Here is a 15,000-nt window from a genome sequence, read left to right as displayed (position 1 = left end):
GCATATAAAGGGATATGTATATAATAGGAAGAAGTTTACGTCTGACGTTACGTGGACGCATTTGACGCATACATATATAGATACATATATACATACATACATACATACATACATACATACATACATATGTATATATACGTAAACACATACGTACACACATACATATATACGTAGATAAGAAAAATTAAAATTATAAAGCTTCCAGCTGTATATTTTCGTAGCTCAGAGCAATTTAATCGATCTTCCCTTGTTAACATTATTTCCCTGGCCGATTAAAAGAGGCGCCAAAAAGAAAAATCACAGTCTCCCAATATCGTCTATTCTTATTCACCCTTAAAGAAAGAAGAAAAAAAAATATAAGAAAAAAGAAATAAAAAGAAAAAAAAAAACAAAATAAAACTCACGGGCTGTACCTAGTTAGATCATAATACATATACACTGTCAAATGTTCTCGGTTGATTAAATAATTCGATTAGGTATCGCTGTTCGTAGAAAATATTATCGCGAGATGTTTTAATCCACTCCCCTCTACCATCCCCTTAACCTCCATTTTATGAGAAAAATACAGAATTCGCGCACATTATATACATTATATACATATATACATATCTATACATACATGCATATATACATACATATATATATATCGTCGTTTTTAACGTTTCTTCTAAAGTGATATACAAAAATAAAAAAAAAAGGAAATCATCGCCGCGGTTGTAACGTAATAAAGAGTCAATAAGATACGACAATGGGTGGAGGATGTAAGTTCAAAGAGAAAGAGAGAAAGAGAGAGAGAGAGAGAGAGAGAAAAAGAGAAAAGAAAAGAAAAGAAAAGAAAAGTCAATGTATCTCTCGACTCTTACGTTTTATATAATAAATGCATAGAAAATAAACAAATAGATAGATAGATAGATATGTACATGCATACATTAAATACACACATATATCGTGATTCATAAATTCGTAGAAAGAGATATCGTGTGGTGATCCAGCTGGATATATATTATATATATCGATATATGGATATATCTACATATGGATATAAATTTATAGGATATAATAAATATATATATATAATATATTATATATAAATAAATATTTATATATATATATTTTATCCTAAAAATTTACACCCTTCTAGACACACAGTGATCCACGTAGGAAAAGATTCTTCCAAAATCGATTTCTCTCAATAGTGGAAACATGTTGTAAGACATAAGAAAAATGCAACACGAGCTAAATGATGAAACAATCGTATAGAAATTGTTCCCCGATCTCCCCGGGCATCTTTTATCACGATGTACGACGATCTCGCGCGTAATTAATTTTGTGAAAAAGAAGGAAATAAGAGAAAAAAAGAACATAAAAGAAAAAGGAAAGATACAAGAACGACACAGAAAACGAAACAAGACAAGACAAGACATAGCAAAACAAAACAAAACAAAACAAAAATAAGAAAATACACAAGGGGACAAACCGCAAAATTATTGTTACGTATGTATATCGTTTTCAACGATATCCTCGTTGGACTCTTGACGACGACGGGAGATCCGAATAAAAAAAAAAAATAATGAAAAATAATGAAACAAACGAAACCCTGGAAGTTAACGATTACACGGATGACTGTTAGGAAAAAATAAATGAAAAAGTAAAAAATTAAGAAAAACTAAACGGAAAAGAAAAATAAGAGCAGAGATATATAAAAAAAATTAATAATAATAATAATAATAATAATAATAATAATAATAATAATAATAAAATACAAGAAAACCTTTTTTGTTTTTCCACGACCCTACGGTTTTGTCGTCGCATTTTTCTCACTCTTTTCCATAACCATATATATATATATATATATATATATATATATATATACATATATATATGTATGTGTATATATATACTCCTCCCTTCTTTATATATATATATATATACATATATATATATATAAATATTTTATATACAAAATTGATCCTCCTCCGCAGACTATTGACAGGCTTGGAGCCGCAGGTGCTACGAGGAAGGTGCAGCCGGGTACGAATTGTCCACGGAAAATCGTTTTTTATCGTGTTCTCGAAGTGATAAGAAAAAAAAACGAAAAAGAAAAGAAAATAACAATAAAATCGAAGAAAAAGAGAAAGAGAACGAAAAAGAAAAAAAAAGCAGATGGAAAAAGAAACAACATTTTTTTTCAACGACGTGAATCTATTTCTCTTTTCGTTGCTGCTATGCAATCGACACCCTTTTTTTCTTTCGTTTATTTTATATTTCTAATTTCTTTTAATTCTTCTTCCGAAGGGCAAAGGAAAAGAAAAAGAGCAAAGAAATAAAAAAGAAAAAGAAGAAAAGAAAGAAAAGGAAAGAAAGAAAAAAATTATCTCGGCGCAAAAGAGGGAAGGGAAGAAAGCTTTTTTTTTTCTTTTTTTTTATCTCTTTGTTTGCCGTAGAAAATAAAAAAAAAGAAAAAAAAAGAAAAGAAAATGAAAGGGCGAGTGAAAAACGATTGGGATAATTTTTTTTCGTTTCTATTTCGCGTAATCAACCAACGCATCCAATTATTTACGAACGTTTATCGTTGAACTTCTTCTTCTTTTGTTCGCTCGATCGACTCGTAATTTCGCATTTTTATTCGCACATCTTCCCAACTTAACTTTCATTATATTCCCTTTCCCTACTGGTCCACCTCAGCCACTATAAAACTATCACCATACCGTTGTCTCCCTCGTTAATTCCATTTCCTTTTCGTCTCATCGTTAGTTTCCAACAATCATCATTTCGTTTTCCACTAAAGTACTTCAATCGCTAACGTCCACATATTTCACTTCGTTTCTTCATCGACGCACTCGTCACGAAATCGGAAGAGATCGTTAAAATTTTCGATTTCTATTTGTCACGATCAGATCGAAAGGATCGATCACTATTATTGACGTACACATTTCAATCGACAATGTCGTTATCAACGTTAGATGAACGTATCGATATTAAATACGCTATATTGATAATCGACGTTAACATCTGTACGCGAAAATCGTCAACGCGATTTTCATTCCCTAGCATGTGTGTCATAACGTTCGAGAGATCGAATCGATCATTTGATTACACGTGTGATAATCAAATTATTGAAATAATAAATATCGGCGTATCTGGGACGTTCTAATTTTTTGTGTTTCTCTTTTCTTTCCTTTTTTTTTTTTTTTTTTTTTAAGAAAAAATTATTCTAACAAAATAAAACTCTTCTCGAATTCCTTCGGAAGAATCCGAAAATATATAAAATATCATTTCCTATTCGTCTACACGAATAAATTCGATCGATGCGTTCGATTCTAATTTGTAATAATAATAATAATAATTATTATTATTATTATCATCGTCGATCCTCTCGAACGATACTCCACGCGAATCATTTATTGTTGCGACGCATGGGAACACCATCGTTTTCCGTTCGTGCCGTTTGCATGACGCATGTTTACGCTCGATTTATTATGTATTACATACTCGATGCATCCCCCGCCCCCTTCATCATCTAGCTGTCATCATCTATCTCGTAAAGCGATTTACAATAAGGTAAACGAGAAATATATACAATGTAAAAAAAAAAGAAAAAAGAGGTAAAGATGAAAAAGAAAAATAAAGAAAAAAAAAAGAAAACGAAAAAACAGAATTTAAAAAAAGAAAAAGAAGAAAAAAAGAGAAGGCAAAATATCTGCGCAGTTCGGTCGATCACTCTATATATCTTTCGTGCTGTTCCTATGAGATTTAGCACGAAAGATGTGCTCTTACGATCTATCGCCGATCGAAACAGATATTTCGACTCGTATATCGTTCTACGTCGACCTTCAGAGTAACGATAGCAAAGCGATCGTTTCGTTTGTCCTGCGTGTGATTCACTTGTACGTATCGTTTTCTTTCAGGAAAACGATTTGATCTTAAATCTAATCGATCTAAATTTTAAAAGATATTTGTTTCGCCTTGCTCCCCCTTTGTTTTTCTTTCTCTTTTACGCAGAGATCGATATTTTTATTCTTTTTTTAAATTCTCGTTTTTGTTCCTTTCTTTCTTTTTTTTTTTTTTTTTGTTTCTCTTCGCGAGATATAATTCAAGATAATTTTCGTTAATTATCGATCGATGGAGAAAATTTGAATATAGTTATTTAGAATTTGTTCGAAAAATATCGAGCTAGAGATAAAGCGATTAAAGAAGAAAATTGAAATAATAAGAAAGAAGTGAAGATGAAACAATTGTTGATTGCAAAAAAAAGAAAAAAGAACAAGTGACTTCGCAGCTACAAACCAATGCGATTTCTTTGCCCGTTACAATTTAAATATATTAAGATACATACAACTAGATGTTAAGTTTTATGGTTAAGTTAGCGATAAGTCAGCAGAGGTTGGCGGTCCCTAACTCCGCAAAATTTTTTCTTCCGTTCGTTCGAAGGATCGACGACAAGAAAATAATGAGAAAAAAGAAAATTTTCCAGATCGATACAAATTTTATCCGTAATTAGTATTAATATTGAAGTGAAATATTTTCTCTTTCGGATAAAAAGAATAAAAAAAAAAAAAAAAATAGACAAAAAAAATGTTCGAAAGAAAACAATTAAAGAAACGTTAAAAATCATCTCTCGAGAGATTATCTTGACGATTCAAAAAAAAAAAAAAAAAGAAAGAAAGAAAGATAAAAAAACAAGAATAAAAAAAAAAGAAAAATAAGGAAGAAATCAAAGAAATGATAAATGATAAAATATATCGAAGTAATGAAAAATGATAAAGAATGATCGATAAAATGATCGAACGAAGAAAAAGAATGGCGGAATTGGGTGACCTACGTTGGTTGAGCGAAGCATTATTAAACGTGGTGCCCCCAATATTCTAGCTTTCTGAGGAGGTAAGGATATTCTTCACCCGACAGAGAAGCACTTACAAATCACGAACCTACTTCCTTCGTTTCCATCTTGCGTGAATCGCAAATAAACAAACAAACAAACAAACAAACAAACAAACAAACAAAACGAATGAACGAACGAACGAACGAACAAACAAATAAATAAACAGACAGACAAACTGACGAAAAAAACGAACAGACAAACAAATAAACAAACAAACAAACAAACAAATAAACAAACAAACTTCCCCGTATTATTACTAAAAAAAAAAAAACAAAAAAAAACAAAAAAACGTATTACCGGAGTGTGTTTCGATGTTATTTTTTTTCGTAGTCACTTTCTCTCTCTTTTTCTCTGGTGTGAATCATATATGTTGACCGACTGTTGCCAATAGTAAATCATTCGTGTTATATTATCATTGACTGTTTGCATTATATACTCTTATATACATACATGCATACATATATATATATACAACTGTTTAGATATTAATTCTTTCTTTAGAATGCCGGCAACACCCTCGAAGGAATTTAAAATTTAGACTCGATTTAATCGAACTTAACGACGTTTTATTTTCGTCGTAAGCTCATTTCTCTCGCTTATGTTTTATTTTCTTTCTATGTGAATATCTCTCTGTCTCTCTGTCTCTCTCTCTCTCTCTCTCTCTCTCTCTCTCTCTCTCTCTCTCTCTCTCTCTCTCTCTCTCTCTCATTTTCTCTCTCTGTTTCTGTATGTGTGCATATGTCTGTTTCTTATTTATCTCTCTTTTTCTTTCGTCGAATAATTTTCCTTTTCCATCTCCCTTTTTCAACCCCTTTGGAAGGCTATAGAGTTAAATCGAGATTTAAATTTTGAAAACCTTAATGGCGGTGGAACCAGCCTTAGTTCGATGTCGTCACGTAGTTTCTCTTTTGTCTCATTCATCAGCATCAAATCAACGACGACGACAACAATAACAACAACAAACAAACACAAAAAGAAAAAAAAAAAAGTCTCGATTTGCGACGACCAATAAAAGGGTCGTCCAAAACATCTCATCACTCGATCGCCGACTTCATCATTCGACCCAGTATGTGTGCGTGTGCGTGCCGTTTTCTTTCTTTCTTTCTTCTTTTTTTTTTTCTTCAAAAATCGTAGACAGTCGTTTTCTCTATATGCAGTTTCTCCTTTCTCGCGATAATATAAAGAAAAGTATAAAATATCAAAAAAAAAAGGAAGAAGGATAATAGAAAAAAAATAATGATGATGATGATGATGAATAAATAAATGAATAAACAAATAAAAATAAGAAATCATAAAAAACCACAAAGATCGACAAAATATATATATATATATACATAAAGAAATATATATATATATATATATAAGAAAAAAGAAATAGAGAAAACATGTGAACTCGTTATACGATCCTAACGAGAGAGAGAGAAAGAAAATGTTCACCTCATCCTGATACTCCAGCATCATCCCTTATGATCGTAGACAACGATCAGATGGATCGCGAGAAAACACGCGATTCGACTGTCGTTCGTATTAGCATTTCGTAGAAAAGTTCGTAGCACGAATTTAAAGAAAAAAAAGAAAAGAAAAAAAGAAGAAGAAAGAAGAAAGAGAATAAAAGAAAGAAAAAGGAGAGAGAATTGAAAAGAAAAAGAAAAGTCAATTAGTGCACCCGAAAACGACACGAGCAGAGTGAAGAGCACATTTTCATTAATCATTCTCATTCTCTATCTCTTTCTCTTTCTAAACCGTAAGTAAGAATAAAATATATAATGACTAATTGATTTTCAACGAAGGAAAGAGAGAGATAGAAAAAGAGAGAAAGAGAGAGAGAGAGAGAGAGAAAGAAAGAGAGAGAGAGAGAGAGAGAGAGAGAAAGAGAGAGAGAGAGAGAGAGAAACCCAACGTCAATTCGATCTGCTCGCGAGTTTTCATTTAGAAATCGCTTATGTAAAGAGATTTGCGTGTAAAGGGTCACACATGCATGTTACAATCCTCCGATACGCGAGGGTGTCACGTGTGTTGAGATGAACGATTGAACGACACATTTTTAACTTCAAAAATGATATTCAACAACGAGGTTGTGTTTTGAAAGTGGCTTAAAAAAAGAAGAAGAAGAGGATGAAGAAAAAAATAATACAATCAACTTTGCCTGTGAAAATGTCAAAACGCAGCTTTGTCCTTGGTTTCCCTCGTCAATTATCAGGACGGATAAAAAGTCTTTTAGTAGTAACGGGTGCCAAAAAATTTTTTGATTAATTATAAAAATCGATCGTTCTTTTTCATGAGATATATAGAAATTGTTAGGCTAATGTTTTTCGTTGTTGCGTCTTTTTTTTTTTTTTTTTTTTTTTTTTTTTAATTTAAAAATTTTTTTCCAAATCGCGAACACTACAAGACTATTGATAACTATTATAACGAGACTGTATGCTTTGGAAAAAAAGTAGTGATCGATTTTTTCAAATCGTCTAGGAAGCTTTTTTATTATTTTTTAATATTTTTTTCTTTATCCATTAAACCTTTGTCGCGTAAGGATTACAATGTAATGATTCGATGTAATGATTACAATGGAAACTTTGTTGTATTGTTCGAAGCACGGTTAATTATTAGTCGTAGATTTTAACGATTGTTCGTCAGTTTTAGCTGAACAAGCAACGATATCGAAAATAACGAAAGATCATAATCTATCGAGCCGCTTTCGAAGAACACCGTTTGTTCTTTCCTTTTCTTTTCGTTTCTTTTTTTTTCTCGATCTAACATCTAATATCGTAAGACGCTCTCGTCGACGGAGGAACCGTGATATCTCTTCTCTCTTCAGTAAAAGTAAGAACTATCCGTAGTTGTGATTAGCTGTTAGACACTTAGAGAGCTGTGTTACAACACTATTTTTCACTTATGTTTTATGCTTGAAATCGTTGCGAGTTCTCCCGTTAAATTTATGTACATGTGTATATATGTATATATATATATATATGCGTGTGCGTGTATGTATATATATGAATATTGTCTCGGTGATAGCTCGCAACGAGTGCTATTTACTGCTGATGCCAGAGTAGATCAGACGATTTTAGGTACGTACACACGTTAAAAGAAAGAAGGAAACAAGAAAAAAAAAAGAAAAAGAAAAATGAACAACTAGAAAGAAACAAAAAGAGAGACACGTACATGATATACGTCCTATTCCTATTGAAATTTACTTCCTATTACAATCCTAATCCTAAATAATGTGAACCTCTAATCGTCATATATATATATATATATATATATATATATATATATAAACATATATTAGATTGATAAAAAAATAATTGTGACTTTTATCATTTTACTCGATGAGTAAAAAATCGTAATTATTTTTACATCAACCTATATATATATATATATATATATATATATATATATTCCCAACACTACCATGGACACGTATATAATGTACACTGAGAGAAACACTTGTTCGTATTGTTGGTTTTTTTCAAACCGCTGCATGCCGTAAAAGTATATACATACATACATATCTAGCTCGAGTATGACTATCGTTTCGACCGGACTAACCCAATACATATTAATTATTGTTAATTCAATAAATATGTACATACGTACATATATACATTAAAAAAAAAAAAAGAGAGAAAAAACAAAGATAAACTTTTGAAAATTCGTGGAAAAATTAACAATAATATCAATATCTCAAATTGAAAATGAAGAAATCGGTAGAGATTACAAGACTGAATATCATGATTATATATATATATATTTTTTTCTCGAATAAGAAGATAAACGAATGATCGATTTTGACGAATAAGAGATCACGTTTGAAATTGATAAAATGAGGTAGAAATGTTTGGTCATGCTCGGGCATGGCGGAGAGAGACGGTAGAGTGAAGAAGCCTCCGTCGCTCATCGCCGTCAAACAGCCGTCGTCATCGTCGTCCTCGTCGTCGTCGTCGTCGTCGTCGTCGTCGTCGTCGTCGTAGTCTTCGTCGTCGTCGTCGTCGTCGTCGTCGTCGTCGTCGTCGAGGCCGACGGGGCCACGAGACCGATCCTCTCCTGGACAACGAATTTTTTCGCAGCTGGAGGAACTCAGAACAGAACTGCAGCGAAGGGATCAGGAACTCATGGGTATGTCGGCGAAAATGAAGACTCTCGAGGAACAACATCAGGATTATCAACGACACATAGCCGTACTAAAGGAGTCCCTATGCGCGAAAGAGGAACATTATAATATGTTACAAGCGGACGTAAGTAAAACTAATTGTAACACTTTTTCATAGAAATTCTTTTTTAAAAGGTATCTATAAAGATTGGACAAATCTTTTACTGAATAGATTGCGACAGTTACTACAAAGTTAAAAAGAAAAAGAATTAAAAAGAAATATTTCCAATAGATTAAGATTTATTACGATAAGAACGACGATCAATAATTAAGATCCGATTAAGGTTCGAACTATTCTAATTATTGCAAAATGTTAAAATCGTATTCTACGACGACATTGGAACATAACTAAATCGAGCCGATCGATCGGATGAACGAAGTAGCAAGGAATTAACGGTTAACCTCTATGTAACGTCGCAACGTAACAACCGGGCAAACCTGCAAAGCTGCAAAGCTGCGAAATCGAATTTGGGAGAGCCCACCAACGGGGAAAAGGAGGAAGGCCAAGAGAGCTGCAGTAGGAAACTGGGTCGTGGGAAGCATTTCTCTTGGCCTCTCCTCGCGTGTCGCTTCGCATCATAGCGTAAAGTCCGAGAGTGTTCGAGTTGCGTGTACTTTCAAGTTCATCCTAGATTCTTTTTTCTTATTATTTATTATTGTTTTTTTTTCTCAATTATCACCTCGTATATCCGTTCGTATAACATCGGTCCTTTATCGTGCATCAACTTCGTCGTTATCATCGTTTCTCATCGTTCATCCGTATGACATGCGTTTGTGCCGGCACGTTTTTATTCGTAGGTCGAGGAAATGCGGCAAAGATTGGAGGAGAAGAACAGGATGATCGAGAAGAAGACACAAGCAGCTATGCAGGCGCAACAGGAACGCAATCGTATGAATAACGAGCTAACCGAACTTAAGGATCACATGGATATCAAGGATCGAAAGATCAACGTTCTTCAGCGTAAGGTAAGACGTCTATTTCTTTTTTTCTATATATATATATATACACACACATATATTTTCTTTTTCTATTTTTTCCTATTACAATCGTTTACCCTAAATGCGTTCAAACGTCAGACAAGATTTGTCTTTTCATTCCGAACATCGAAATAAGATCGATGTGACCTGTTCGGAGTTTCGTTAAACCGAACGAAACAAGATCTAATCATCTGAAAATTTTATTTTAAGTTGCCATCTTATTCAGTAAGTTATCCTTGATAATTAATCTTCGAACGAAGTATACGTTTTTATTTTTATATTACAATAATTCTCTTACGCTAAATGGAATTTATCAGTTAAAAGAATTCCGTTTATCTTTTGGACGTTCGAAGGTTAATAGAATTTCTAATAAATTAAAAAATGCGTGTCATGCGTGTGGACTCGACGATGAATATACGGTACGTTATTAGATATTAATCCATTAGATAGGAATGTTAGATATAAAGGATTATATTATTTTCGAATCGTAGCGTATAATTCCCTTGTAAATTTACTTGATCGTATTATTCATATTTTAATATTATTTTGTATTTAATTTAAGTTATCACAATTAGATTTGTGTAAACATTTGTGTATCATCATCGGCCTGATATTAATAAATCATCGTTTAGATTGTGTTGTCTTTGGTTTATTTGATTTATTTTATTATATATTATCATGCATACCCTTATTATTTAATCCATCTTGTGTATAAATTTTATATTTCTACGATGTTCTGTTATAGGTTCTGTTAATTTACCAAAAACAAAATTCTTAATTTAATTTTTTTTAAGAATATTGTCGTCCTGAACGGTACGTTAGAAAAAGAACATGCTTAGTTCTACTGAAACCTAGATGAAAGATATACGAAGGTGAATCCCCCATTTCAGGTAGGTAATAATCATATCAGTTTCATACATATATATACATGTGTATATACATATATATATACATATATATATATGCTAAATTATAACTAAATATTTAAGTAATACCCAATTAAACAAGACTAACAAGATACACGATACGAACGCATGATTACCATTATCAACTTAACTGAGTAGCTAATGTATACCTCAAACGTAAACGAGAAACATTCGTGTAATCTAAATAGATCGATGTGGTGTAATTACTATTTACAATCAATTCAGATATGCAGATATATGTGGATATATCTAGAAAAAAAAATCTAGATGTATCGAATAAACACAAATATAAATGCAAATGTACGTTTTTATCTTATATTAATCCATTGATATTATTTTAACGAAATTGAAGGTTGTGATGGGAATTAGGGTAGAATTGATGCTAGAGGTAGGGGATTATTAAAAGAACCAAAAGTTTAGACAAGAGTACGTCTATAACTACAGATCGAAAATCTGGAGGATTTGCTGAAGGAAAAGGACAACCAAGTTGATATGACGAGAGCTCGGTTAACGGCTATGCAGGCACATCATTGCAGTAGCGAAGGTGCACTTAGCACTTTGGAGGAAGCTATAGAAGATAAGGAAAAGCAAATGGCGCAATTGAGAGAACAGAGGGATCGTGCGGAACAAGAGAAACAGGAAGAGAGAGAATTGCACGAGCGTGAGATCGCTGAGTACAAAATGAAGATACATGCTCTGGAGTCCGAGGTTGGTGAGATCTTTTTTCTTTTTTCTTTTCTTTTTTTTTTTTTTCTTGTTGACTTGTTCTTTTTTTCTTCTTTCCTTTCTCTTTCTCAATCGAATAAATTTATATACGAATATTAATCTCGCATTAAATTCGATTCATCACACATTGTATTCTCGTTCGTTCGAAGGATAACATTTTTTTCTTGGGAAATTAAATCTCAAAGGATTGCGTCTTTTATCGAACGAAACAATATAAATCCTGTTTGGTTTCTTCTCCTTTTTTATTTTTTCTTTCTTTTTTTTTTTTTTTTGTATTTCAATTTCCTTTGAAGAAGAAGCATACGTCGAGAGACGATTCCCTTATCTTTCACATAAGACAGCTAGATTAAAGTAGTTTTTATTCGTGAAAAAATGTTCTCTCTTTGTTAAATTATTCCCAAGGGGTATTCCAGAGCCTCGAGATCTTTATAAAGATTTATATTTCCTTGTCGTGTCTCATTGAACTGTACCTATATATTTTAAAATTGGTTTATATGTAAAAATTAAAAAAGAAAAAAAAAAGAGAGAGAGAAAAGAAAAAGGAAAAAAGAAAAAGAGAAGAACGTCGTAATCGCTCTTTTTGTTATCAATTTTACTAATATCGTCCTGTTAAATTTGACTGACAATTAGGTCGAGAAACTCGGTGCCCGATTGGAAAGGGCACAAGCTGAGAAAGATCGGCTCGAGGCTAAGCTCGAGAGCTCGCAATCGGAATTAGGCAAGAGTAAAGCAGAACTTGACAAAGCTGCATCCGAGGTCGGTCGCAGTGGTGCCGATTGGGAGGCAGCAAAACAAAGGTTGGCCAGGTTGGAATTGGAGAACGAAAGGCTCAGGCACGATATCGAGAGATCGCAGTCGAGCTTTGGTAGGAGTACCTTGAATTCGTCTCAGGAGATGGATAGAATTCAAGAGAGAGCAGAAAAAACAGCGGCAGATTTAAGAAGAGCCCAGGCTGAACTTAGGGTTACACAGGCTGATAACGAAAGAGCAAGAGCCGAAGCTGCTGCTCTTCAAGAAAAGGTAAGATCACGTTTCTGTACAAAATAACTTTTTTTTATAAATATTTGAAATGATCTAAATAACTAAATAAATAAATAAATAAAATAATAAGTAAATAATATATAATAAAAAATAAGTAAATAAATAAAATATTGTAAGAAAACATTAATTTCTTGTGGTCAAACATAAATAGCAAATGGTCGCGCAAAATTCTTGAAAAAATATTTTTCTGTCGATCAAATCGACATATAATAATTCCTTCTCAATGTCTCATATTTAATATTTATCCTTGCCGATGATCGAATCCAAATCATGATTTTCACGATCAATTTGGATGATTAGACTTCTGGCAAACTTTCAAAAGGATTCGATCGATCTCCAATTTTCTTGAACAATCGGCATTTAATTTGGAATCGATTTACATAATCCCGTCTGTCTCGTCACCTTGCCTTCGGGTTCGGTCTTGGAAACTCATGGAACCAATGAAGAATCAATTTCTAATCAGAGCTTCGTTCTCTCCTCCTGGCTATCGCTAGATATCATCTGCTCGATAGAAACCCATCTTCACGTTTAGGGGAAAGCAAAATCGATAACGATCTTCTCGACTAAGCGACTGGAAAATTGTTCAGAAATTGACCGAACTTGGTACCTAAAGGAAGACACTTAAATAGCCTATACAATTGTTTTAAATAGAATTTTCTTTGGAATGATTATAAAGTTAAACAAGTCGGATTAACCCACCACGAACTTCGAATCGATTATAGCTAGACGTAAATCGCGATCGTAAATATTTTATTAAAACTTTTCTCTCTTCCTTTTCCCTTCGATTCATTTCATTTCGATTATTTATTTATTGTATCGGTCGATGACGTATATAATATTTCCTATCAAAGAACGCTCGAGGTGATTATAACCAATGATAGAGAAATAGATAGGTTAATCCTGGTTCGATTCAAACTATATATATATATATATATATATATATATATATATATATATATAGAGAGAGAGAGAGAGAGAGAGAGAAACGTATCAACGTCACTTTAATTATGGATAATAACGAGCAACGAGTATGTACTTAAATTATGGTCTCATATACCCTGTGCTACGTGTTTTGTAGTGCGCGTGAAACTATATGGCTATTACCGGAGATAGAGCATATGAGATGTGGGTTAATCCTTTTGCCATTTAATAAGTCAGAAGAACCTGCTCGCTAAAGTACAGAAATAATGTTCAACCTAACGATTATTTTCTTGATAAGATATTAATGAAAGAATGACGATGTCTTTTAGAGGGGTTAGCCAGTACTTTAATCGTAACTATATTTATTAATATAATAAAATATTTAAGAGACTTTTCTTTTCTCTCTCCCCATCGCCCTCTCTCTCTCTCTCTCTCTCTCTCTCTCTCTTTCTCTCTCTCTCTTTTTCGCATCCTAATACTGATTTGAATCATTCCGAAATGTTTGTTAAAAGGTTGAAAAGAGTCAAGGCGAGGTGTACAGGCTAAAAGCTAGATTAGAAAATGCACAGACCGAACAAGAGAGTCTTCGCGAGGAATATGATCGAGCTCAATCATCGGCTGCTCGTCTTCATTCCGAGAGAGACAAGGCTATAGCCGAACTCGAAAAGTCCCAAGAGGAACTTGAACGTACCCAGGCAACACTCGGCAAGGCACAATTGCAGCAAGACAAATTACAGAATTTACTCGATAAGACGCAAAGCGAGGTGGACAAACTTCAGGAGAAGCTCGACAAGTCGCAGACCGAAGTTCGTAGGGTAAGTAATAAATTACGATCCTAAAGACAAAGGCTTGATAAAGAAGAAGAAAAAAAAAAGATAAGAAGAAATTATTTCCTTCTTAGATGCAAATGGAAAGAGAAAAGCAAAGTTACGACTTTGAGAATTTGCAAAGTCAACTGGACAAGGCATTGGGTCAGTCAACCAGGATGCAAAAGGAACGGGAAACGATACAGTTGGAAGTTGATCGTCTCCAAGACAAATACGAGAAGGCTCAGGTGAGTGATTAATTTTTTCTACTTTTTCTTCTTTTTAATTAGAATGAAACTAGAAAGACGGTTTGAGCAGGAAGAATGAGGTTTCTATTTTCGCATCGTAGATGATCATGCAGCGACTTCAAAAGGAAAGGGATACCTTCCAAGTAGAAACCGAGACGTTGAACGAGAGGATAGAGTTCCAACAGAGTCAAATAGCCAAGATGCAGCGTGAAAAAGAGAACGTATTGTCCGAGCTCGAGTTGGTGAAGGAGAGATGGGACAAGACGCACAATTCTCATCAGAAGTTAACCGTTAGTAGCGAAGAATTTACGAAGAAGGAATATAT

General features: G+C 33.2%; 1 protein-coding gene across 2 annotated transcripts in view; it reads left to right on the top strand.

Moving 5' to 3' along the window:
- Positions 1 to 15,000, top strand: part of LOC122630215 (ELKS/Rab6-interacting/CAST family member 1) — a 75,234-nt gene that overhangs the window by 53,067 nt on the left and 7,167 nt on the right. The window contains exons 5-12 of one of the 2 annotated variants that reach the window (XM_043814489.1): positions 4,870 to 4,881; positions 8,947 to 9,114; positions 9,828 to 9,995; positions 11,378 to 11,641; positions 12,290 to 12,679; positions 14,134 to 14,436; positions 14,523 to 14,675; positions 14,777 to 14,965. In XM_043814489.1, the coding sequence (XP_043670424.1) occupies positions 4,870 to 4,881; positions 8,947 to 9,114; positions 9,828 to 9,995; positions 11,378 to 11,641; positions 12,290 to 12,679; positions 14,134 to 14,436; positions 14,523 to 14,675; positions 14,777 to 14,965 (1,647 nt within the window). The remainder of the gene's footprint in view (positions 1 to 4,869; positions 4,882 to 8,946; positions 9,115 to 9,827; positions 9,996 to 11,377; positions 11,642 to 12,289; positions 12,680 to 14,133; positions 14,437 to 14,522; positions 14,676 to 14,776; positions 14,966 to 15,000) is intronic. The other variant, XM_043814490.1, reaches the window with a different exon arrangement.

The sequence above is a fragment of the Vespula pensylvanica genome, chromosome 6 (assembly GCF_014466175.1).
Source record: "Vespula pensylvanica isolate Volc-1 chromosome 6, ASM1446617v1, whole genome shotgun sequence".
Taxonomy (NCBI): Eukaryota; Metazoa; Arthropoda; class Insecta; order Hymenoptera; family Vespidae; genus Vespula; species Vespula pensylvanica.
This window is presented reverse-complemented; position numbering and strand designations above follow the sequence as displayed.